General features: G+C 43.7%; 2 protein-coding genes across 3 annotated transcripts in view; one reads left to right on the top strand and one right to left on the bottom strand.

The window, feature by feature from the left end:
• LOC310631852 (unconventional myosin-X-like) overlaps window positions 1-12,156 on the top strand; it is a 116,236-nt gene extending 104,080 nt beyond the window's left edge. Inside the window, exons 33-42 of the mRNA XM_083348599.1 lie at window positions 1,777-1,934; window positions 2,464-2,587; window positions 3,450-3,747; window positions 4,195-4,402; window positions 5,022-5,158; window positions 5,710-5,833; window positions 6,765-7,214; window positions 8,793-8,984; window positions 10,123-10,232; window positions 11,367-12,156. Coding sequence (XP_083204725.1) covers window positions 1,777-1,934; window positions 2,464-2,587; window positions 3,450-3,747; window positions 4,195-4,402; window positions 5,022-5,158; window positions 5,710-5,833; window positions 6,765-7,214; window positions 8,793-8,984; window positions 10,123-10,232; window positions 11,367-11,379 — 1,814 coding nt within the window. The 3' untranslated portion in view covers window positions 11,380-12,156. The remainder of the gene's footprint in view (window positions 1-1,776; window positions 1,935-2,463; window positions 2,588-3,449; window positions 3,748-4,194; window positions 4,403-5,021; window positions 5,159-5,709; window positions 5,834-6,764; window positions 7,215-8,792; window positions 8,985-10,122; window positions 10,233-11,366) is intronic.
• A 1,165-nt stretch (window positions 12,157-13,321) lies between these two features.
• AIP (AHR interacting HSP90 co-chaperone) lies at window positions 13,322-25,877 on the bottom strand. Of its 2 annotated transcripts, none has more exons than XM_083348600.1 (6): window positions 25,610-25,877; window positions 21,671-21,850; window positions 19,739-19,927; window positions 18,913-19,089; window positions 16,876-17,017; window positions 13,322-16,697 (listed from the first exon to the last, which is right to left on the bottom strand). In XM_083348600.1, the coding sequence occupies exons 1-6, from the start codon at window positions 25,706-25,708 to the stop codon at window positions 16,492-16,494; spliced, it is 993 nt and encodes a 330-aa protein (XP_083204726.1). In that variant the 5' UTR covers window positions 25,709-25,877; the 3' UTR covers window positions 13,322-16,491. The 2 variants fall into 2 exon arrangements, with proteins under 2 accessions (XP_083204726.1, XP_083204727.1); XM_083348601.1 differs by lacking the exon at window positions 25,610-25,877 and adding an exon at window positions 22,645-22,943.
• Window positions 25,878-26,467: the final 590 nt, after the last annotated feature.

Genomic DNA, 26,467 nt, shown 5'->3' with positions numbered 1-26,467 from the left:
AATGCCTGTATGCTGCATGTAGAGCAGGAATAGGCAAATTTTTATTTTATTTATTTAAAATATTTAAACAATAAAATAAGGTGGGAACGAACATAGTGCATGAAAAATAATATCAGTAAATAGAGAATTTATAGTTATAACGTTTAAGGTTTGTTGATTAAATAATTTAAATATATAAAATTAAACTCATCATCTTCAGAAATAATTGTAAATCATTATAAAATAATCAACATTATTACTTATATTAATGTCACCATTGTTTATCATTATCTAAAATAAGTGCACGTGATCTTATGAAGAAGAAAAACGAAAAATAAATACTAAAAACAAATCCTTGAATAGCAGCATGTCAGAAGGTGCCAATATAGCCAACAAATTTTCTGTGAACAGATTTCACAGATGTTTATGATACAAAGAAACACAACAAAATTAAAAGAATCTATTGTAAAGCAGCTTGATGAGAACGTGGAATTCCACAAATGCAGCAATGAGTGCAATCTCGCCTTTATCAACACCCTCACCCTAAAGTACCTTTTATACTATAAAAGGATACAGTTATTGTCGGAAAAGTATAATTACATTGCAGATATAGTGCATCCAGACTCTAGAAATAGACTAAATCACAGTTTGTTAACATACAGGTAGTCCTCGACTTACGACCACAATTGACCCCAATATTTATGTTGCTAAGTGAGACATTTGTTAAGTGAGTTTTGCCCCATTTTACGACCTTTCTTCCCTCAATTGTTAAGTGAATCACTGCATTTGATAAGCTAGTAACTTGGTTTCCCCATTGACTTTGCTTGTCAGAAGGTTGCAGAAGGGGCACAAATGACCTTGGGACACTGCAACCATAATAAATATGAACTAGTTACCAAGCGTCCGAATTTTGATCACATGATCCTGGGGATGCCCCAAAGGTCATGTGAAAAATGGTCATAATGGTCATTGTAACTTTGAACGTCTCTAAATGAACTGTTGTAAGTCAATGACTACCTGTATATGCTGATAACCATGAGGACAATTTTAGCTCAACATTGGAAAATATATGCCAATAATATCAGACTAGAAAAAGTAAATCTGGAAGACACACAGCACTAGCTAATTTAATAGTATACATCAGAACAGTGGGGGATGTGAGTTCTTTACACTAAAACACACATTCTTACATATTGTATCATTATTTGAATTGGTTCAGGCATACAATTGGTCTTTCTTTTACATAGTCATTCACATTTTAAAAAACGGAACAGTCTTTTACATTTTCCTTGAATGCTGGCTTAGTAGAATGAAGTCCCTTCTCATCCAGTATGAGAGGAAATTAAGTTGCTAGGAGAAACGGTTTGCTCTGCTTCTCACTAACAAGTTGCTTACCTTCCATGCTTGGCTAGAAAAAAAAACAGAACAATATAATTAGATCTTAGCTCTGCATTCATACTTGAGAAGCCCAGACGTTTCTTGAACCAATATTGTGCATCCTGCAGATCTTAATATTTCATTCACTGGTTTCTTGAAGCGAAACAGGTTTCCATGTTCAGTGAGTAATGGAACGGTCCTAATGAAAGAAGTTTTAATTAGCATTCTGATAGCAGAATCAATAGCTTTCAGTGCCCTTTGGCTGCACGTTTAATATTACAGCACACCGCAGTTAAAGAGAACAAATTGCCTTACTGTCTTGACTGAGTAGCTCCTCTTCCCATCTTCTCCCTTGCCTTGCTTATTATTTACTGCTCTGAAATAGTGACACACTCATCTTGGTTGTCTTTGTGCCAGCAGGTTATTGGAACATCATTGTGCATGGCAGAAAGCATTCATACCACCTCTACACCAAGTTGTTGAATGAAGCCATGCGCTGGGCCTCTGCCATCCAAGGAGTCATTGACAGCAAAGTTCCCATTGAAACACCCACACAGCAACTTATTTCTGACATTAAGGTAAGTTCCTCCGAGGCTTAGCTGAGCTCTACTCAGAAGCCATAGTTGAGTCTCCTTCTGGATATGAACACAACTCCGGGTCCTGAACCGCCTTTCTTGTTTTTAATCACAAATGCACTTTTTAATGTATGGATCTTTTTTTATTCCCAACCCCATCACTAAATCAGAGACATTTGATAATAATATATAGCTACATATATATGCATTTTTCACCACAAACCTTGCCTACAGTAGTAGAGTCCTCATGGTGTGTTATGTACCACATAATAAAGGCTGCATCGGGGGCCTTATATCATTAGTACATCATACATGTCATACATAGACGATTGCTGGTTCAACTAATGATAAACGTAATTAAAAGTAATGACCTTCCAATATTAACAATATTTTCTCTGGAAAAATGTATTGTGATTGGACCAATGGGGGGCTGGCTTTTGGTACACCCTGTATATTTGGAGGAAAAAGGTGAAGCCGTTGGAAACATCTCTGCCACTCCTTCTCTCTCCCTGCCCCCTACTGTTTACCTCAGGAAAATAATACAAATTCTGAAGTGGTAGAACAAATCTACCGAAGGAATCCCATCCTGAGATACACCCAGCATCCCTTGCACTCACCACTGCTGCCACTGCCTTACGGAGATGTTGGGATCAACAGTAAGTAACTATGGCTTTGAGGTTTGAGGAACCAAGTCAGAAGGTGCAAAAGAAACAGTTGTCAAAATGTAGCTGGTAGACAGGGCAAAGTTATGGAGTATCATGTCTCATATTGAGAAGACTGTAAAAATGAACAGTGCAGTCCTATGGATATTTGATTTAAAAAGCAAAATCCACTGATTTTGGTGGGACAAATTCATAAGGAGGCATAAGGAAAAAAAACCAATGATTTAGTAGCTGTTTGTCCTGGATGGAGCACCTTTGTCCTCACAACGATAAAAAATCATTAATAAGCAATTAATAATAGTAATAACATTTAAACTATATCTCACCCAGACAGAGGAGAGCCCTCGTGAATTATGCTGATAATTTGGTTCCCTTTTCCAAGCTGAATAAAATCAGTTTTATTATATTTCTTATTGCATCAGTTATCTTCTTAGCTCAGGTGGTCTTTTTTCTGCTTTTCATAGCAAAATAGAATCTAGTGCCTTTCCAGATGGAAAAGAGAAGGTGGTGGAGAATCCAACATTGTTCTAGGAAAGAGACTACGCACATTACTCTGTGTGACTGCAGTGCAAGGGTAGAGCCCCCTTCCCTCATCTACCACTGTCCAGAAGTGATAAATTTCATCTATCGTAGCCCAATAACCCCTTGTGGTTTTAGACATCTGGTGGATACCAATTCAGAGAAGGCTAGAACAGACATTAGTACTGTATTTTGCAACCCCCTGAGGGACCTATATGTAATTTTCATAAGCTTATTGTATTTAAACCTAAAACTGCCTGACAAACAGTTCCAAAGGAGGTACTATACTGATTGTCCTCTCCCTTGCCTTGTTCTTGTGGTTCTTCTCCCCTTACAGTGCAGCAAGAGAAGGGCTACAGCAGTCTTCAGGATGAAGCCATGAAGATCTTCAACTCCCTTCAGGAGATTGAGTCAGTGTCTGACCCTATCCCCATTATCCAGGGCATCCTTCAGACCTGCCATGATCTCAGGGGCCTCCGCGATGAAGTCTATTGCCAGCTGATCAAGCAAACCAATCACGTGCCACAGCCCAACAGCCCTGGTAATCTTCATCACTGGCAGCTCATGACCTGCATGAGCTGTACCTTCCTCCCCAGCAGGGGAATCCTGCGTTACCTCAAGTTTCATCTCAGAAGGTGAGAGGTATTCTATGCACACTAATGCTTATTGCCCCCCCCCCCCCGGTGTAGATCACAGCTGAAAGTTAAAACTAGATCAGATGCTGGGAGAGATTCTGATCCGTGCTTTTATGCCCTGTATATTGTTAAAAAAAGAGAAACCCCTCAAAATGCGGTTTGTTTTCATTGCCTCGAACACTCTTACGTAGTTCTCCTCTTCCCCCCCCCCCCCGATGCTTTAAAAATGAAAATGTAAAATACTAGTCCTGTAGTCAGAAAACTAAATGCCCTCTGGAGGGAGATGCAGAAATTAGTACAATTTCTTTAAATCAAATGACAGCCACCTTGTAGGTGATAAGTAACTTACGGCCTTTGAATGAGTTTGGCCTCTCTCCTGCCGTGATGCCCAGGGTTTTGGATCAACGTGGCTTATAGGGCACTCTACCTCTTCTTTTCTCATCCCAGAGTAAAAGATCTCTTTGTGGGCACGGAAGTAGACCGGTATTCTCAGTTCATCACTGATTCACTGAAGAGAACTAAGAGCAGAGAATTTGTCCCCTCCCAGGAGGAAATACAAGCACTTATCGCTCGGCAGGAAATGACCACTACTGTCTATTGCCACGGAGGAGGTTCCTGTCAGATCACCATCAATTCTCACACCAGTGCAGGGGAGGTAAGATAGAAGAAGCTTTTGGAAAGTTGGGCTGCCTAGGAACTCTGTAATTGCTGTCTCTTCACTGACTGATCCAAGAAAGGATTAAAACATTGGAAAGGAGGCTCTGTCTTCCCTCCCCATGTACAGGCCAGTCCCTTAGAAACTCTTGTCTCAAAATGTACATCCTTTGTCCAATCTGTTTGCATTTTTTTATTTATTTTAATCCCATTTATATCCCTCCCTTCTCCAAAGACTCAGGGTGGCTTACAATCTAAAGCACAAATCAAATGTGCTTAGCAATAGCCTTCATTCTATGTATATGCCTGCTTATTAGGGCTTTCACACACACACCCCCAAGCGGCATTATTACAAGTCAGCTTAATTGCCCCCAACAATCTGGGTCCTCATTTTACCTACCTCGGAAGGATGGAAGGCTGAGTCAACCTTGAGCCTGGTGGGACTCGAACCTGCACTAATTGCAGGCAGCTGGTGTTACTTAAGGAGGCATTAGCCCACTGCTCCACCAAGGCTCTTTGTAGCCTTTCCCAATCACGTCTTATAGCCTGGTTCCGTTTTTGAACAATGATAGAATAACTAGGTCGGCCTCAATTTTCCTGCCTTCTCTCTCTACTTTCAGGTCGTAGAGAAGCTGATCCGAGGGCTGGCCATGGAAGACAGCCGGAATATGTTTGCCCTCTTTGAGCGCAACAGGCATGTAGATAAAGCCATTGAGAGCCGAGTGATTGTAGCAGATGTTTTGGCCAAGTTTGAGAGGTAGGAAAAATCTTGGACTTATACTTGGACTTCAAGTGTGTAAGACATAGCTGTAAAGTTGAGTGTCCATAGTGTGAAAATACTCATACAAATTATTCAGGCCCTCTATTTTAGTCTTTTGTTTCTTGCTAAGAATTTAGTCTTCGCTTCTTTCTAAGAAAGCTGTGGCTCATTTGCAATACCATGCTTCATATATCTAAATCTGTACTCACAGTTATACACGTGTCCTGAAAAATGGAGGATAAAGTGTTTTTAAGCTCCTTCTGTTTCTTGTCTTCCCCCACGCACACACCAGATATGGGCCTTATGCTACCCCATTAGCTATAATGCCTGAAGTCACTTGCCACAAGCAGCATTAGCATCTAACGACTGCTTTGTCCCCTACTCATGCTACTATTTGCAGTGATATAAAAATGGTGGTGGTGTACCATGGGCTGAGTTCTTCTAAACGTTGTGGAAAAAGTTGCAAGAAATGGTTTTCAGTAACACTCCTGTGACATCTTAAGTCTTCTTCTTGGTCTATGACCCAAACTCTCCTCCTATGTATCTAGACTTGCTGGATCCATGGAAGAGGATGTGGATGGCCATTGGCAGCTGTATTTTAAACTGTATTGTTTTCTTGATGTTGAAAATGTTCCCAAGGAGGGAGTGGAATTTGCCTTTATGTTTGAGCAGGTAAGCCTTCTATGACACAGACTAAGCAGCTTGATTCATGCAACTTAATTGGGTCAAGGATGGATGTAGCATGTTAGCAAATGGTGAAATTTAATCAGCAGTGGGATTCGGAGAGGTTTCATTTTAGCCCAAGGAGCTTGTTTTAGGTGAAACTATCTTCACCTTGTCAACAGTGACAAGCAAATGCCCAAACTTAATCAACAATGGGCAGCTCTTAAAGCACATCCATTATTCCTTGACCAAAAAAAATGGAGCTATCAGGAGGCTGAAAAACATGTCTCTATTTCAGTACCAAGTTCAGTACCAAGAGCTTGAGGAGATGTTCAACATCGGAACACATCTCCTCAAGCTATTTCTGCCTTCTGTGCAGCCAGTGGGAAAGGGGGCAATGAAGAGATGAAGGCTTGCTTGCATTCCATTGGTGGGAAGGCTACAAAAAAACAAGACAGAACTGGAAAGCGTAGATGGGAATTCCATATTCCCTAAAACGGGAGTCCTTGGTGCAGTTAGTGAGAGTATGTGCTGCCAGGAGCATTGTCCACGACTGGATTAGGAGCTGACTGGGCCAAAGGTTTTACATCAACAGATCAGGTGGTTGGTGTTCAGATGGATCAGACTGAGATGAAAAGAATTAGCGTGCTTTGGCACATTGCTGCGAACAAACCAAATATGATCTACTTTACCTGAGAAAACAAGACATGAATTATAATATTGTAATTATGATAAGATGGAATTCCAAAGTCAGGAGAGCCTCTGTGCTGTTGAACATCGTAATAGCTGCAAGCCCACATTTTGCACATTTTAGTAGTAGTAGTAGTAGTGAGATATATGTCCTGAAATGTGATACTATTTACTGTACTATACCGTACGGCACGGCACTATAAAACAAATATAAAAGGCTGGGAATAACTGTTACTTCTGACTTTAACAGGCTCATGAAAGTCTCATTGACGGCCATTTCCCCGGCCCAGAGGAGACCCTGCAACATTTGGCATCGCTGAGACTGCAGTATCTTTATGGGGACTATTCCAAAATCTCCTGGTTCCTCGATGGCGTCTATCCAGTGAACCGGCTGAAGTCAAAAATTCTGCAGTCAATGAAAAGTAGCGGTTCCAGCAGCCAGGTTCTGGAGAGAAGGCGGACTAGCTTCCTGGAGGGCACTCTGAAGCGTGGCTTCAAGGCAGGCTCGGTGAAGAAGCAAAAAGTGGAAGAGGAACAGATGGCAGAGATGTGGGTGAAAGAAGAACTCTCAGCAGCTCGGGCCAGCATCACCGAAAAGTGGAACAAACTGCAGGGGTTGCTACAGCAACAGGCCATGGTGGCTTACATGGCAGTCATGAAGGAATGGTCAGGTTATGGCTCCACCCTCTTCGACGTTGAGGTAAGAGAGACATGGAAGCAGGCGTGGGGTAAAGGACTGCGATGCACATCAGCAGCACTATCTCTGTGCATACCTCCACCCGTAGCCCAAGTGTCCTCCTGATGTTTTGTGTTCCCCCCCCCACCGACAATCTGTTAACTGGTTTTGGTGTGTATGTGAAATATTGGCCTCTACCCACCTGACATCTTCTAGCTCTGGGTCCCATTTGGAGAAACAATCCAAGGAAGGAAACATAGCATGAAACAAAGGTTTTGCCTTTTTTCAGTATTCCCAGCTGCCAAGGAAGGAAGGAAAGGAGGGACAAGGTAAAGAAAAAAACTGGGATGGCAATAAGAAAAAGAAGGAAGCTGGGGGTGAACATACAGTGTGCATGTTGGGTGATTCTAGATTTATATTGCATTGTGAGATTCAGATAACACCTTTTGTATTTAGGGTCATAGGGAAGTTATTTGATTTCTGGAATCACCTGTTCATCTTTGTTTTCTGACTGGATGTGCCCACTATGAAAGTCACTTTGTGATGTGGCATTCACACATGGCTACTTTTTTGTCATGTGCCCAGGATATTTTTCTAAAAATTCCGACTATGCCCCTTTGCTCAAAATGTCCGTAGATAATTCTTGCACCTAACGGCTTCTGAAGTATCTCTTATGCATGTTATTTCAGCATCTTTTATTTTTTTAAAAAGCTTACATTTTTGTGTTATCCCTGTTAAGAACAGTACCTGTTCTTCAATAACTTGCTGAAGAGCTTGCGCAACATAGAAGTTAAGAACTCAATAGAACAGTGGAGAGTTCCAGATTCAAATTTTCACTTCGCTGCACTAAGCTGGGATTTTAACAGGGATGGGTTTTTTCACAATTCATTGCTTCAGTTACAATAGTGGCTCTTCATAATATCATTTCTGAACATGGACACTTCCGATGTTCTGTCTGGATAAAGGACTATTTTTGTTGGGACAGGAAAGTGTGTTGAGTCCAGTTGCTAGAGTTGGGCACTAGATGGTGTACAGAACATACAGACCTGAACTAGTAACTTGGTGTGTGTGTGTGTGTGTGTGTGTGTGTGTGTGTGTGTGTGTCTGAAAGAGATCCTCAAAGGATAGATTTGTACTTGCCAAACATTTTTTTTCAAGTTCCATCTTCCTTCCTTTTCCAGAGTGTCCGTTGCTCCTTTCCCAATTGATCCCACACATTTAATAACTCTTAAAGCGACATCAATGGCTAGAAACCCTCAGCGCAAAGTGTAGAACAAGCTAAGGCCTAGATAATTTCATCTCCCAAAACAATTGGCTCTCTTTTTTCTTTCCTTTTTTTTGGTAGGTGGAGAAGTCCTTGTATTAAAGGACAGCATATTTCTGAGTAAATAAGCTGTTTTAATTTAATACTTTTCACCTGGTGTTTTGAGAAACATTTGCAAAAAGCCCTAGTAGTAAAAGACTAGTGGTCGGAGGGGGCCTGAGGCTGGGAAAAGATCTGTTTATTCATCATGTGTGCTTCCTGCCAGTTTTGACCAAATGCAGCTTCCTCGGTTATGCCATCCCTGTTTGCTAACACATCTTGGTTTTTTTTTCCTATAGTGCAAAGAAGGGGGCTTTCCAAATGACCTCTGGCTCAGTGTCAATACAGAGAATGTATCCCTATACAAACGGGGGGAGCCAAAGCCTCTGGAAACTTTCCAGTATGAGCAGATTATCTTCTTTGGAGCTCCCCAGCCCAACACCTTCAAGCTAACTGTGGATGAAAGAGAGATGTACTTTGAAACCCCCCAGGTACATTTTAGGGGATTCTTGTCTCAAGAATTCAAGCAGGTCAAGACTGACTCTTCTGAGACAGGATGGGGTTAGACCAGGGGTTCTCAAACATTTTGCTCACAGGACCCTCTGACGTTTTTAAAAATGATTGAAAAAAGGATTCTAGTCCAATACGCCATTCAATATATGTACTAGGTATTAAAGCTGAGAAATATAAGAATATTTGACTTTGCAGGCTTCCTCAAGGGTTTCAGTGACCCCCAGGAGTCTTCAGATCACCTTTTAAGATCTACCAGGCTAGAAAAAGTATAAGGTAGAGAAGCTGATTATATAACTTTAATTGGAAAGTTAGTTGGCTAGTAAGAATATCAAGCAATCGCCTCATAGATCAAGCTTGCCTTCTGCTATTTGCTCTACATTCAGAGCAGGAAACAAGCTACGACCTAATATATCTCTGGTAATCTTGGGTAGATCAGCAAGGGCTTCTGAATTTTTTAGCAGTAGCAAGAAAAATAATCTTTTAAAACTGCCATAGTTAGCTTTCTCTGAATACTTTTTTCTTGTAGGAGAAGGAGGAATTCTTTTTCTAAGATGATAACAATACGAATGAATTTTTAATCAAGTTATACTTCAAGTTCTCAAGCTCTAAAATGGGCATTTTAAGCATTTACTAAAATGCTTGAAGAAAGGTAGAATTTTAATAAAATAATGACGTAAAAACTGTTTAGCAAGTGTCAGAGCTTTAATTGATTTAGCCATTCTAATGCTTCCATATGTACACTGATTTTATCTCCTGTTATTTCCAGCCAGATAAATTGTTATATATGCTTATTGGAAATTATAGATGCTACAGATCAGTACATATCTGGGGAATCTTAAATTGCGTATTGAAGACTTATATTTCAGTCACAATATAGCAGACCTGTCAAACACGTGACGTCACGCAACGTATCGGGACGGTTTTGCCATTGCCGGCAATGGGGTGGGCGCAGCTTGAAAGATGATGCATCTGGCCCGCAGGCCGGCAGTTTGACACCCCTGCAATATAGCATTGTTGATTTGTAAAATACATCTTCAACTTGTCTTGGAGGCTGAGATAGCACAGTGATTTTGTAGTTTACTGAAGGGTTTTGATAATTCTCTTTTATTTTATTAGGTGGGAGAAATAATTAAAATCATGAAGGCTTACATCAACATGATTGTGAAGAAATGCTGTAGCATCAGATCAGCCACCAGCTTGGACAGCCATGCGAGTATCTGGATGAGGTGATTGGATTTGCAGAGTTAATTATGCTGCTTTAGAAGGACATGTGCTGTGACTCAGCCAAATTTGTAGCAGATTCATTTTGTAAGAAAACATTATTCCATAATTCTCCTTCCAGCATCTTGCCTGACAGAACATCCAGATCTTTCATAATTAAAATCAGAAACTCACAGGCCAGATCCCAAGGCAGTTTTATGTGAATTTTCCGAGCCCGCTCTTATGGGTCAGATCTTACCGCAAGGACAAAGCAAGAGCCATCTTTGCTTGAAAGATCATCATGTGAAAACCTTTTCTGCAATAAAAGCAGCAGGAGAGTTGCTAAGCTAATATCAGCAAGAATTCCGCATCTGAGAGATTGTAAGCTCTTCATTGGGTAGAGCATGTGTGATTTCTCAGGAATGAGCTGCTACATCTCAACAGCCTTCATCTTTCCAAGACTTACTATCACCAGTGGCTTCAAACAATGATTTCAGCTTCCAAATCAATTATCAGTACTACGTCTATAGATTGGGGACTCTACTTCAACTCTACTTGGGAGATCAGCTGTCAGAAGGCTGCATGTAAAGACATGGCATTGTTCCTTCTTGAAGTCCTTCATAATTTTTCACGCTGCATGTTTGGGGAAGTGCCACTTAGCATAAAAACATTTATCTGGGTTCATTCAGAGGATAAATTCACTTGTATGCTGGAGTTCTCTCTTCCTTGGCAAGGAGTTTGGACTTTGCAGTATTTTTTTTTTAATCTTTTGTTTTTCTGCACTGCCATCATATATAAGCAGTGGGAAAAATTGGTGGCAAGATGGGATAGAAAGAATAGATTTCTTCTCTGATCTTAGCCTGGGTGCATTCTCATCTGTTCCGATGCATCCTAGATATGTTGATGAAATCATAACTGAATACAACTGAAGGGTGCCAGGCTGGACAAAGATATTCGGAGCCTAAGATTAAATGTGATTTGTGTAGAAAATAACACATAGGCTCACTTGCACCGAAAATATTTTTGAAAACCCTTAAAGAAAATACTGCGATAAAATGCTGCGAATTCCTTACTAAGAAAAAAGAGGCTCTGAACCCTTGATACTGTTTGTGCAAAATAAACAGGTTTATCTTTACATCTAATTTATCTGGGTTTGGTAGCAACAAGAAATAGAAGAAATTAGGGACATGATAAAGCTCCTGCCTCATGAAAATCTGCTCTCGGTGCTGCCCAGAGGCTTTAGATGAGGACTCCTCCCCCAGCCCCTTTCTACCGGCTATGGCAGCTGGGACTAAAGAAGAATCAAAATATCCGAGAGCACAGGGTTCCCAATGTAAGTATTCTTCCACAATTTATAATTGAGACGTTCAGGCTCTTGAATTGTGTGCCCCTGCCCAATCCTGAATTTACATTATTTTCAGTCATAGTACAAACGTTTGCCACTACTAAGCAACATCTCCCAGACTGGGCCGTTTCCTGATGCGTGAACTTCAGCTCTTGGGAGTTCCCCAGGCTGAGGAATGCTGAACTAGGGATGTCTTGTCTACCACCTTCCGGAAATTTTTCATGCTTCATGTTTAGGGAAATGCCACTTAACAGGAAAAAAAAAACATTTATCCAGTTCATTCAGAGGATAAGGTTACATCTTATATCCGTGCTGCAGAATGTCCAGCCCGCCAAGAACCGAAAGGAAATGGACCTCCGCAAAGGATTTCCCAAGCAGTGACCTTCCATTCCCTCCTGCGTCTGGGATTGCAAATGAGGATCATGACTAGATGAACAAAATTTCTAGGTCTCGATGACCACAATTGCCATCTTTTCTATTCTCTGCCATAATGGAGGAACAATTAGAGACACCCCCAAATATTTGGTGCATGTAATGTGATTAACATTGGTCAGGCTGGGATCTAAACATCACAATTCGCCTCTCTATAGACCAGGGGTAGGCAACCTCGGCTCTTTTAGGACTCATGGACTTCAACTCCCAGAATTCCTCAGTCAGCATAGCTGACTGAGGAATTCTGGGAGTTGAAGTCCATGAGTCCTAAAAGAGCCGAGGTTGCCTACCCCTGCTATAGACATTGCCTTAATATGTCAGGCTGAGTCCCATTCAGTGGCCCTCTCTTGTTTCTTTTGAGTTTCTGAAAGTGGAACCGAAGAGACTGGTAGAAGCGTCACGTGACCTTATTTTTTGTCTAGGTTGGGCAGGCTTCCTCTCAACCAAGTGCCCCCCCCCCAAAAAAAAAACAGATCCAAGAATTTCCAGTCACCGCAGCTGGCGTGTTGTACATTGGGGCGTGACAATTAGTTTTCACACATGGAGGGCACTACTTGAAGGAAGCCTGGACTTCAGTCTCCACAATACATTCTTCAGCTCCCTTGAACCTGCAAAATGCCACTGCACCGATATATCCTGGCTCATGGGTTGCTGCAGGCAGCTAAAACCCAATTGGGAATGTAACAGACATTAATTGTATTGCAGATTTATTTCTGCACTTCTTTAATTTGTAACTGGCTTTACAAAATGGAGGTTTAATAAATTATTGATTGCATAATTATTTTCCTTTAGTTTTTGTTTTTGTTTGCAGACTTGGTTTGAAGCAATTAAACACCTCATTTCTTGTGATTTTGTCCCCCCCATATAACTGCTTTTTCACACACTTAAAGATACTCTGAAACATTTATTACAGCTAATTCTAATTTGATAGGAAAAAATGCTTTGTGATAAGGATTTGACTGAGGATATTAAAGAAACTCTCTCTGGGCCATGTTTTCATAATTTAAAAAAATCACTTCCTAGGAAGCAGAATTTGCACACACTTCCTTAAAATGTTATATTTACGTTGATTTACCGTATGGCTTGCTAAACCCCATCTAAACTCCTGAATAGATCAGCCTTATGTGACCCGGCCGCATCCTATGATTTCTAATTCATTTTTTTTAAAATACCTTTTTGTAAGTTCTTAGACCATTATGCTCTTCTCAATGGCAGGCTGAAAGCAAAATAGATAAAACAGGCCCTTAGATGAGCAAAATTTCAGGCTTCTATTTCCACTAACATTTTTGTACAGTACTCTAAACTGTAATCCATTAAATCATAGTAATGAATGGCAAGGCTGGAAGAACAATGAAGTGTGTGCACCTCATGATGTTTTTTTACACCTCCTTTGCTCTCATTCAGACCCTGGCTAAACTGAAAGGGGAACAAGTTCACAAGCCATGCAAGGCACAAGAAAATGCACCGGGCAGTATAGATGTGTAGATAACCCTGTATTAGACTTCTAATTTGGTTGCCTCTCATTTTCCCTGAAAGACAGCTGTTGAATCAGGGATGCGCAGACAGAAAGATAGGCCTGTGGAAGAGGAAAGTGCCTTTGCTAACGGCAAGACTATCAAGCAAGACAAATTAGTTTATTAAGGGGAAAGCTACTGTAACGTCCTATTAAAGCCACACCTTAAAGAAGCCACACAGATAATATCCGAGCGAAAAATACTCTTTTTAATTTGAACTGTGGTACATGTTGCCTTCTGCCAGCATGTGGAGGCTTTGCATCACAAAACACTTCAGTAATGGGTTCTCATTTCCATTACTGGCCATCCCTATGGTGCTGAAGACGCATCCATAAATTTCATCATCGTTTATCATTACCAGGCAACTCTGGTTTAGAAGCTATCCAAGCATATTTTTAGTCTACAAGAGCTCACAAAAAAAGGCACAGCAAATAGCAGCCAAGAACTAACACCTGGGGAGCAGCTCTAGCTATACAAATGCACAGCTTTACCAACATTTGGGAAATACACAAGGAAACCAGGTATATTTTCTTCCAAGGAGTCATGGATTAGATTGAGATTAGTTTTATTTGAACTCCGGGGGGGGGGGGTTGTTCTCTTGAAACAAAAAGTAAATCATGAACTCCCCTGCAATTTAGCGAGAGAAATATACAAAGACTAGATCTAATTCACGGCCCTTAAAAAGGTGACGAACAATTTTAGAAGTAAAATTAGTGAACAGTCAGCTACAGGTCTATAGCTAATCGGGAGAGGTTCACAGGCGACTTTGGCAATAGAAATTTTGAGGAGGCAGAATGGAAGGAAACATCCCGGTCATATCCCCAGTAGGAAACAATTCTCAGTCTCATCCACCACAGGAAAGGAAAAAAAAAAACAAATACTCTCCTGCTCTGCATAGCTCAGCTTCTTCCTTTAGGTCCTCTGGCTGTGCTTCCCAAAGGCAGACCAAACTCAGCTAGAAAGCTCCCAATTATGGAAAGCTGCGCTCACCGGATGTGTCCCTTGTTCTGGTCTTATTAAGGAACATTTTCCGCCCTGTGTCCTGGCTGCAATCGATAGATAGACGCACACAGAAACACATGGATACAAACACACTAATCAGGTCCTTGATCCTAGATTGGAAAGCTGCCAAGAAAGTTTTTGAGGTGTTGAAAGATTCTTCCCCCCCCCCAAGCAGCAAAACAAATAACAACTATTCTCCATTACTTGGGAATGGGGAGTGGATTGGGAAGCCTAGCTCCTAGGAGGGACCTTCACTCTTGGACACTACACCATTAAAAACAAGACAAGTCAATAGCGCTCCAGTTTGGAGTGGTGAGGATTTTCTTGTCTAAACCCAGCAAGGTAATCCTCATACAATTCCCGCAACACACAGCACACCCTGGAGAAACTCTCGAGCTACGGAGTTTTCCTTCTGGAGGGAGGCATCGACAACGGTTTCACAGCCCAAGCTGAGGCTGGTCTCTGTAAAAAGGGGGCGGCGGGGGAAACAGCTCAGGACTGCAGACCCGTCTCCTCCCTGCTCCGCTCAAGAACAAAACTCAGGATGGGCAGATTTTGAACAAGGAGTGGCTGCCGAACCTAAGCCCAGGGACTGCTTTGCCAGTAACTGCTACTAATGGAGAAAAGTTGGCATTCCAAGAAGTGACGATTTTATGGCGGAGATTTCTAAAGCAGTCAGAAGCTATTGAGAGGGTGGAGTACAGTGCACAAGACAAGGTAACCCTTGTTGTCATTTTTTTACTGTGGGCACACTGGCACACATTAAAATGACATTCTGTTGCTTGCTCTCCAAAGTGTACACAGACATAAGTGTAGACTACTCCCGATACATAGCTGAGATAGGCCAGCTAGCATCACCTTTGCTCCTATGGCTTCTACAGGAGAGAAGGAAGGAAAAATGTCACCCTATTTTAATTAGGGAGCCACACCCAACAGGTGTCTCTTTTCCTACATATCAAACCCAAGTAGCACTGAGTGGCAACTCAAAAGTCCCTTGGCAGGCAAACTGCAGCAGCTCCACCAACCCAAGGCTGGAAGGCAACAATACACATCTCTTCAACTCAAGACTCGACCAGCCCGGGATTCTTTCCCCAAGGGTGGGCTGAGGAGTTTGCCAGCACAGCCACGTCACTACAGCAGACATGAGCTCCAGCCTTTTCTCTCAGACATGCTCTGCTTTCCCCTTCTTAACCTGCACCAGAGACGCTCACTATGCTTCTTGGTTAGAAAGGAAAGTGTGTGTGTGTGTGTGTGGGGGGGAGATTACTGAGTATAATCCTATATATTCAAGTAGTAGCAAAGACTGGGGGGGGGGGAAAGGATGCCTAACTGAGACTGTGTATGTGCATGATACTAAAGAGAGAGAGCAGGGATGATATTCAAGAGCCCCTCGCCTCTCAGATTTGTCATTACTGGCATCCCCTTTTCTCTTGCCCACATCTCGGATGTTGGAAGTCTCTGCTGTTTCTAGAGATCAGATGCTCCTAAGGCCAGCCTTTTCACTAGCAGCTGAAAGGAGATTTGGAGATGGAAAAGAAGCCTCAATTCAAAGCAAAACCTTCAGCCAGAGCTTTTGCCAGCCCTTTCGTAAGACATCAGCCCAAGAAAATAAGTTTCCTTCCTTGTGCTCAGATGACCAAAAGGCACCATGTGTGGTGAAACAGGAGAATAAAATCAATTACAGGAGAAAGGTAGGCTCCCAACATAAATGGCAGGATACATTTCTGGGCATGCCTTCCACCTTGCTTTGGCTTGGAGAATCCGAAATGCTTTCTTGCCGTATCTAACCCTGGCAGTAGCAAATAGTGCTCTTGGCATGGAGAGTACAGACTTGGTTGGCAAGAAAAGCTGGCTCCCTCCAAGATTGATGTGGAGGGTGGGGATAAGCCTGACAAGGAGCCACATACCACATTTACACAACTTCTCCCTGGACAGGCTCAGATATAAAGCCAGAGCTGTCCTGAGCGAGAGCAGCAGCAGCAGGTCCAAGGACTACTGGGAAAAGATGCCTTTGAAACGGATCTTATCCTCGTCATCTTTCGCACGCAGGCGGGCCTCCAAGCTGCGCAGCTCCCGGGTTACCACTGGGGTCAGCGATGGATCCAACTGCAACACTTTGGCAAAATCGGCCTGAGCCTCAGCTGCGTTCCAGACGGCTGCATGAGCCTTGGCCCTCTTGAAATAGGCTTTGACGTTATCTGTGGGGGAAGTGGCCATTTGAATAAGCCAGGCAGGATCCATGGCCTGACGACGACCCCTGAAGGCCTGCTCTGGTTTCAGCCTTGATGTTTCTCCTCCCCATTAGCCAGCCACATTGTAGACTTTTCTACCCTTCAAGCCCACCGTGGCTCTTCAGTAGCTCACAAGCCACCTTACCTTCATACTTGTTCAGAATAGAAGAGCAGTGATCCAGCACTTCATAGTACTCCTCATTCAGCAGCTTACACTGACAATAATTCAACAATAAAGGAGTGATCTGTTGGTCCAGCTGGATCCAGTCCGGAGATCCTGGCTGCTCCTATGGCATGGGACAAGAGAAAGGGCACAAAGCATGGGTCAGTTGTAGAAATGTCTGTCTACAGGCCAGAACCCCTGTGGGCTGGCCTGGGACAGCCTTTCTTGTGGTGGCAGCAAGATCAAATCCACATGCAGCCAACGGAAGAGATAACTTGCCTCGGCCAACTTGCTGCAGGACAACTCACCATGGCCAACTCAGCACGGGACAATTCACTGAGGGAGAATTCAGCAATTCAATTTAATTATTTAAAATAATTTTTAAAAATATTCAAACTTTTTTTCATTCACATCCCATTTTGTCCTTCTTTTGGCACCCTTTCTTTAATGAAGCTTAGGACTGCCCCTGACCTCCGTTCATTCCGCCGGGACCTGAAGACCTGGCTCTTCGAGCTCTCTGGCCCAGGCTGAGAATTTTTTTAAACTTTAACTGGGGTTTTTATTTTTTCTCAGGGAATGATGTAATCTTTTTAAATTGTTTTTAGCTTTTGTATTGATTTTTTAAAAAATATCCTGTAAACCGCCCTGAGTCCTTCAGGAAAGGGCGGTATCTAAATCTAAATCTAAATCTAAATCTAAATCTAAATCTAAATCTAAATCTAAATGTAAATCAATCAATCAATCAATGATTCTATTCCATTATTTCTTCTATATTAGTGCAACTCTTGTCCCGTGGCAAGTTGTCCTGTGGCGAGTTGGCCATGTCGAGTTATTTTGTAGCAAATGGGCGACGGTGCGTTATCACAGACTCTGCGGCCAAGTCCTTAGGAAAATGTAAAAGATGGCAAATAGGAGAGAGAACATGAATCTTTTCCACACAAAACTGCCTATCTTTCTCTAACAAGGACTACATCGTACCTTGAGATGGAATGGCAAAGAAAATTTCAGGTGCCAATTTCAACAGGGAAAATGTAGGCAAGGGAGGAGGAAAAAAACACACTGCAGATTTCATGTCACACACCAGTCTGCTAGCATCGTGTTAATTCTGACTTGGGAGCCTTTTTATGTGCGTGTTCTGATGAAGAGAGAAATTCTGCATATCTTGACAAATTATGTTACAGAAGCCATTCTGGCTGCTTGTCAGATCCTGTCATGGAGCTGCACGAGTGAAGACAAATGCTATCGCTTTGATATTATTATTCGGAGCATACACTCCCTCTCTCTAACTGGAACTGGGCCAGGAGTGCTCCAGAGTAGCTGAGCAAAAATGGTTCCAATGGTTTAGCAGGGAACCTCCTTAGTGTGTGTGAGTATGCACAAACTGGGACAGGTGCAGAAGCATGTAGGTACCTTGTTTCAGATGAGGGCACACCTGGAATTTGGAGAATACTGTATGTGATAAATACTGTACATGCATTCACAACAAGGCTGTCAGGGGAAAATTTTCTGGAAGCAAATCCATTTAGGTGCCCAGGAATTAGCAAATTATCTACAATCCCAAGGGGTCTTTGTTGGGCCCAAAGGTCTTGTTGCCTGACAATATGAAATATTGAAATATCTGCAGAATACCAGTTTCCTTTGCATTTTTTAAATTGAACAATCTTTATAAATTTAGGTAGGATAGAGCACTTGGTGGACCCCAAACAATACACCTGAAGGCAAAGCACTACCCGCACTCCTGTTTTAGGCACAATAAAACCAATGTTTGAATAACTAGGAACCCATTGCCTGAACAGAAGAAATCTCATTCACAGACTATTCAATCAAGGGCAAAGATTGTTCTGGCCAGGCCAAGCTTTAGCTAGTTATGAAAATGACCTAACTACATTTCTACCTGCACAATGGAACGAGTTAGGAGTTCTGCTTAATCTAGGGTGGAAATCCCTCACCGATTTGGCATTTGCTGCCCTGAATGTTATACGAGCGAAACAGCCCCCGGGGAAGCACACCATCAGTCACCTTCATTTGCAGGTTCTTAAGGCAAGCAATTGCATCATAGTACTTGGCAGCCGCCTCTTGTACTTTGCCATCCTTGAAGAGCTCATTGCCCTCATGGTGGATCAGGGGCACAGCCTTCATCTTCTCCTCGTCTGACATAGCCCATGGATCCTGTCGGTATGTGCCAGGCCTTTCCACCTGTTGCAGCACAAGGCAACAAGCATGGTTAGATCACGGTGCTAGAGAAAGCAGGCCCGCAAGAACCAGCCTGCTTTTGTCACCCCAGGCTCTAAGGTGTTGGAAGAGAATCAGTGCAATGGATTGGGAAAGGCACTGGACTGGCATTAGGGAGACCTGGATTTAAGGGCATTTTCAGCCACAGAAACTCCCTGGGTAACCTCTGACCTTCCTAATCTATCCCCCAAGGAAATTACTGTAGGGAAAAATGGCATGCGGAGGTGCTGCGCACGCTGCCTTGAGCTCCTGGAGAAAGGAGAGAGATGTACTGTATGTAACAAATGAGTAAAATAATTGAAAAGGTGTCTCAAAGCTGAACAAGTTGACACAGGATAAGAGGGAAAAGAAGGACTTGCATTACTTCAAACAGCCTCAGTAGGAGAGCAAAAAGCATGCTGTCTTTCCCCTTAAAATAAGACCCATTAAAATGATGGTAGAAATCTCCATGTATTTGTGCCGGGAAAAATTCATTCCCAACTTCTATCTGAAGGCATCTATCTTCTCCTTGATTTGTGGAAATAAGTAAGCAAGAGAATCCCAAACATATGAAGCCCAATTGCCCTTCTTAATCTGTCTAGCCCAGAGGACCTCACCTTTCCTTCCCCCTCACCTTGAGCACTTCAAAGGCAAAGATGAGGGGCTGGGGGTTCTGCTGGAGCTCGTCAAGGTCTGGGTAACCCAGCGAATGATGCTCGTGCATCTGGGCAATGCCACAGCAATGTCGTTGTCCCTCCAGAGGATCTTTCCCAGCTGCGATGTTCCTCAGGCTCTTGGACACCATTGGATATAAGACCACATGCTGGAGAAGCAGGAGAAGGGGAGAAAAATGGCCCAGTCAAGAGGGACTAAATGTATTTCCCCAATTAGGAAAAATGAGCGACGTCTACTTGTTATAAAAGAAGGAAACCTAGCATTCCTTTACTCATGCCAGAGTCAATACTAGTTCAAGGTCCCTTTATGAGCCACAACAGAAGAATTTGGCAAGGGCCTTTTTCCTACTTCTGGAAAAGTAGATTTCAGCACTAGGCAAAATGATCTCCAAGTCTCTCTCTCAACCTCACATTGTAAGTACAATTTTTAATTAAATCTTTTAAACAGGAAAATAAAAGCTAACACAAACTAATGGATAGTAATAAAAGACAAAGAAATAAGAAAAGGCAAAAACGTGCAAGAAAAGGGGGGAGGAAGTAAAATAAGAAAGAAAAAAAAGATACATTTTGATATTCTTCACAGCGGTTATAAGTACAAATATATTTTGACCTGTCTCTGAAGTTACATCTTGTTACTCGTCTTTCTATAATCTATCCTGTCTTAATCATCACGATGTCACAAGTTATTTTTTTCATTTTTATGCTAAGTCAGTAATAAAAATAGAAACGTCTTTTCTCACATCAAAGTTAACTATCCATTTTAGCAAGATCTGTTAACTTCACCAACCGTTCCTCCCTAATACTGTGTTTCCCCAAAAATAAGACCTGGTCTTATTTTGTTTTTCCCTCCAAAAGCATTAGGTTTTATTTTGTCTCACCTCACGGCAGTGGCACCACTGACAACCCCGTCCAGCAGGAGCCCGTTTGTCCACCACTGGCCCACTTCTTCTGCAGCCATTCACCGCCGCTCGCACGCATTGCTCCCAGCTTCCGTGTCGCCAACAGAGGACTTCAGGAAAGACCTCTGCTGGTGAAACGGAGGCAGGGCAACATTTGCATCAACCCCTGGCTCCATTCTCAGCTGCAGAGGCCTTTCCTGAAGGCCTCTGGCTCCTGCTGGACGAAGCTGTTGGTGCCGCCATGAGGCGAGGCAGGTGTCAGGGCACGGGAGGTCTAGCTACAAAGGGCCTGAGGTAAGCGGGTGAGGGCCATGTGGGGCAGCTCCACCCCCTCCCTCCCCTGCCTCGCCATACCTCGTGGTGGTGGCATCACAAACAACCAGACAGAATTGCAGGCTAGGGCTTATTTTGGGGAGGTAGGGCTTATATTAAAGGTAAAGGTTCCCCCGCACATGTGTGCTAGTCGTTTCCAACTCTAGGGGCCGGTGCTCATCTCCATTTCAAAGCCGAAGAGCCAGCACTTGTCCAAGGACGTCTCTGTGGTCATGTGGCCGGCATGACTAGACGCCAAAGGCGCACAGAGCGCTGTTACCTTCCCACTGTAGTGGTCCCTATTTTTCTACTTGCATTTTTACATGCTTTCGAACTGCTAGGATGGCAGAAGCTGGGACGAGTAACAGGCACTCACTCTGTTATGCGGCACTCAGGATTCGACCCGCCAAACTGCCGACCTTCTAATCGACAAGCTCAGTGTCCTAACCCACTGGCCTACACATAAAAATCAAGATAGGGTTTATTTTCGGGATAGATCTGATTTTCGGGGAAACGTAGGTAGTGTCACATCTTTCTACCTCTGAATACAGTAATCTCACTGCTGTGATCGTACGTTGAAATGATATTCCAGGGTGATGTGTTTTTTTAACTCCAACCTTACATTCTAGGATTGTATGAATTCTTTGCCAGATTATCCCTCAAAACAGGCATGAGAAATACCTTTGTGTCACACAAGAATTCAGCCACCTCTCCCTCCTGCATGCTGTGTAAGATGGTTTCCCAGACAGGCAACTTGAATTTCTTGCCGAAGATCAGCTCCATAGGTTTGTCCCGGGCATGACTATCATCTAATACTTTCTGATCTGAACTGCAAAGCATTGTGCGATAGTGGAAAGTAACCTAAAGAGAATCAGAAGCAGATTAACAGAGTAGGTCACCTCACTGATCTACCAGAATAGACTGCAGGTAGTCCCTGAGTTATGACCATTTGCTTAACAACCATTTGAAATTATGACAGACCTGCCCAGAGCTATTTACAAACCATTTTCTAAGTTATGATGGTCATGTGATCGCATTTTGGGTACTTGACAACTGGCTTACCTTTATAGCTATTTACCACGTCCCATGGACATGTGAAAATTTGCAAGTTTTTTTTGCTGGTTTCTGGCATTTTTTTTTTCTGGCAAAAAATGCCCATTGCGGAAAAAAGGGTTCACTAAATGACTACAATGCTTCCTTAATGACCATGGCAGTCACTTAACAACCCCCGTTGTAAATGCCTTGATTTACAACCATAATTCTAGGCTCAATTAGAGATATTAAGTCAAGGACTACCTGTATGTCAGATACTTTAACTCATTTGCAGTATGGAGTTCAATGATGTCATCTTAATATAACATTGTCCACATCAGAAAGACACAGATCATTTAGCAAAGGTGAAAACATTATTGGGATTGTGCAATGCTTTAGCTCCAAAGCTGCAAAAATATTTTAGAGCATGCATAATTTTGCAATACCTTTCAGCCAACACCTTCTTAAGGAATCTTTAACTTCTCCTGAATTCCTCCAATAGCCTTCAAGGATATATACACTGGTAAGTTACTGAGGCAGTGTATACCCACTCCAAAGCACCATTACAACCTGTTTTAACTCAAATGTGCAGTTTTCTTTGATCACATGGCTACTGTACTAACCTTGGAAAAGAGGTGGCTTCTTTAAGGAAGTGGCTACAGGTATGGCATGCATACCCACATCTGTTCCAACTTTGGAACCATAAAACAGCATTTCCTGAAAAGCAACTAACAGTGATTTTTAAAAGGACTGATGTACCACTATGAAGAAATGGATTGCTGAAGTGGCTCAGCACAAACTAGCCAAGTGGCACACAAGCATACATGTCAAATGGAAAGCAGCCCAGCTGGCTGACTGGGCTGCCATCTTGCACCTCTGGAGTTGAAAAACACTATCTCAAATGTGGGGCAAGAAAACTCAGTGAGGGTCACCTTCCCAACAGCCAATGACATTGATTTCTACCCTCTGAAAATCCTAACACTGGGGCAAACCTAGGCCGCTATGTGACAAAAAATAGTTCAAATCATTATGTTAAGGCAGACATGTCAAACACAAGGCCCGGGGGCCGGATCCGGCCCACGAAGTGGTTTCATGTGGCCCCCGAAGCCATCCTGGAAACAGTGAGGGAACGGCCCCCACTGCCTTGGCCCTGGCCCAGAGACCCTCCTCCTGCCAGAGACCCTCAGATCTGTCCCACTCCTGCCCAGGCCCCCATAGGCACCCTCGATGCGAACGATGTAGAGCTGGCCACGCCCACCCAGTAGGCCATATGCACTCTAGCCACGCCCACCCAGTAGGCCACACCCACCCTGGCCACACCCACCCGGCCCCCTGAGGGCAACTGCAATGCTGATGCGGCCCTCAATGAAATTGAGTTTGACACCCCTGTGTTAAGGGGACAGCTCCATGCAGTTTTCCCCAAACTGATTCTAATTTTTAGGTTAGAGTTTGAAGACAGTTAGCTTGGATTTCAGCTACTTACATGTGCATGCAAAGAAGAAACTAAATGGAAGCTAATGTGCATCTTGAGATTAACAACAAAAAAACTCCCCAAAAGTAAAGCTGCTTTTGAATTGAGGTTGATCCTTGGTGGCTACAGCCATCATTTTCTTGGACCTGTGACAAAACTGGCCTGCTGCTAATTTTTTTTCAGATTTGTTTTCCTTTTTACTTGCCAATTTGATTTAGGGCAGTATTTTTCAACCTTGGCATTTTGAAGGTGTGAACCTCAACTCCCAGAATTCCCCAACCAGCAAAGGTGGCTGAAGAATTCTGGGCATTGAAGTCCACACATCTTCAAGCTACCAACGTTGAGAAATACTAGAACAGAGGTCCCCAACCTCTTGGGTACCAGGGACCGGTTTCTGCAGACCAGAGGGGGTGTGGTTTTGTGTGCTGCCTACATCCCGCGAATGGGGCTTTGCTTGTTTGTGCAGACCGGTTTCTGGCATGCCGTGGCCTGATACTGGTCCAGGGCCCCTGGTCTAGAGTTCTGATCCTTTCTCTGGGTCTTTTGTCCTAACAGTAAGCAAGCCATATTGTTATGACTCAGGGCCAGCCGGTGGGTCCGGCAGCCGGTTCAGATGTATCGGATGACTCAGATGAGGGGGAGGAGGAGGGTGTGGAAGACGAACCGGCTGATGATGGCTTGGAGGCTTTGCAGAGCCCTCAGCCGGGGACCTCTTCTCAGCTGCGTGAGCCCGATAGTGCGGAGGATGATGACCCACAGCTGGCCCTGTTCAAGGACGCCCGACGCAGGAGGCAGTCGAGCAGGAACAAACAAAGAAAGGCTGTGGGACTCCTCGGGAGGAGGCACAGGGAGACCACGCCCTGAACTCTAAATAAAAGGAGTGTTTGGGGAGGGGCTGGTTGCTGAAAGCAACCCTTCCGCTTGAGGATTCAAGTTCCTGTGTTTTTGTTTCTTGTTCTGTTAATTGACTAATAAATCTTGGCAGACGCTTTTCAGCCTTGGACGCTCTCCAGTCTCTTCTGTTTGAATAGGGGTTTGCCTTACTACAAGGCCGGAAGAGGGCTGGTTCAGAACACATATGAAGCTTACCAACCAAACCCAGTCAAGCTCAGCCAAATGTCATCTCCTCTGAAAATTTCTCCTAAATTCAGCAGTGGCAGCTTTCTAGTGCCAGACCAGCTGTGACATTTCTAATTTTGTAAAAACTAGCTAACGCCAGCCGGCAGCGCCATTGGTCACGGATGTTGGAATTGTCCAGCAACATTGAGAGGGCTGCCGACTCTCCATTTCTAGCTACAGAAGGTGATCTCCCTTGCTAAACCCAGATTTCCCCAATTTGGTATCCTATTTGTTGTTGTTAGTTGCGAAGTCGTGTCCGACCCATCGCGACTCTATGGACAACGTTCCTCCAGGCCTTCCTGTCCTCTACCATCTTCTGGAGTCCATTTAAGCTCACGCCTACTGCTTCAGTGACTCCATCCAGCCACCTCATTCTCTGTCGTCCCCTTCTTCTCTTGCCCTCAATCTTTCCCAGCATTAGGCTCTTCTCCAGTGAGTCCTTCCTTCTCATTAGGTGGCCAAAGTACTTGAGTTTTAGCTTCAGGATCTGGCCTTCTAAAGAGCAGTCAGGGTTGATCTCCTCTAGGACTGACCGGTTTGATCACCTTGCAGTCCAAGGGACTCGCAAGAGTCTTCTCCAGCACCATAGTTCAAAGGCATCAATTCTTTGGCGCTCAGCCTTTCTTATGGTCCAGCTTTCCCTGCCATACATTGCAAGGTATCCTATTAAATGGGGTGAATTACTATTCTCGCTAACCACCAGCTATTCTCGCTAATGACACTGAGAGCTGATCAGATTTATCCGTATACAAAGTGGGAACGACAGCAACCTATTTACGTAGACAGAAACCAGAGCAGGAGCAAACGAATGAATGAAGGCAAACGGGCATCGTTCCATTTCGCTCACGCGGCTTCCCGTCTCCGCTCGCCCAGATCTACAACCCCATCGCGCATGGGCATTTTATCCAAATCGTGCCTTTCTATTAGCGCATGCGCGCTTCTCCGCCCGGTTCCGTTATTTCCCGAGAGAATCGCGCACGATCTTTTTTTTTTTTCACCTTGGTACCGTCTTGGTAATCAGGCGCCGGTCCCCGGCCTTCCTGCACCAACCGCTTCTGGATCCCATCCGCCCGGAGCTGCGCGATCTTGTCCGCCATGATGGCTTTTCGCCCGAGTCGGCTTCCAAGTCTTCCGTGTGCTTTGGGATTGCCGAACTTCGCTCGTCTTCTTCCGGATGCGCTCGTCTTTTTCCGTATCCGGTCTCGGACACATCCGTTAGCTGTCGGAAATTTTCGGAAAGACTCGGGCGGAGCGTTTGATCTGACCCAAAGAGGTAGTTTCCGCTGGGAAGAGAAATCTCTACTAAGCAGGGAGCTGGGGGGGGGGGGCGGCGGCGGCGGCGGCGTTACTATTATTCAACGCTAAATAATATAGATTAGGCTTTCCACATCCTGAGGTTAGCTGAGCCTCATGCCCATTTTCACTCTCCCCGCCAGCCAAGTCTGTCGGCTCTGGAGTCCAGTTCCCTTGTGGGCGACGCTCGTGGAGCTTGGTGAGACGAGCTCCGAGCAGGAGTCGGAATGTTCGTAGACGTGCAAGCCTGGGCTCCAGCGAGCAGATCCCGGATGGTGGGGTTGGCTTATGACTTCGATGATCATCTTGTTGTTGTTGTTAGCTGCGAAGTCGTGTCCGACCCATCGCGACCCTATGGACAACGTTCCTCCAGGCCTTCCTGTCCTCTACCATCTTCTGGAGTCCATTTAAGCTCACGCCTACTGCTTCAGTGACTCCATCCAGCCACCTCATTCTCTGTCGTCCCCTTCTTCTATTGCCCTCGATCTTTCCCAGCGTTAGGCTCTTCTCCAGTGAGTCCTTCCTTCTCATTAAGTGGCCAAAGTATTTGAGTTTTAGCTTCA

The sequence above is a fragment of the Vipera ursinii genome (assembly GCF_947247035.1).
Source record: "Vipera ursinii genome assembly, chromosome: 1".
Classification (NCBI taxonomy): Eukaryota; Metazoa; Chordata; class Lepidosauria; order Squamata; family Viperidae; genus Vipera; species Vipera ursinii.
Note: the sequence above shows the minus strand (reverse complement) of the source record. Positions and strands in the feature narration are given on the sequence as shown.

Excerpts from the sequence above, each read along its gene's own strand:
- AIP (XM_083348600.1), bottom strand. The coding sequence starts at position 25,708 with ATGGCGGACAAGATCGCGCAGCTCCGGGCGGATGGGATCCAGAAGCGG. Across the intron at positions 21,851-25,609 it reads ATTACCAAGACGGTACCAAG|GTTACTTTCCACTATCGCAC; the intron begins GTGAAAAAAAAA and ends GATTCTCTTTAG. Across the intron at positions 19,090-19,738 it reads TTGCCTTTGAAGTGCTCAAG|GTGGAAAGGCCTGGCACATA; the intron begins GTGAGGGGGAAG and ends GTGCTGCAACAG.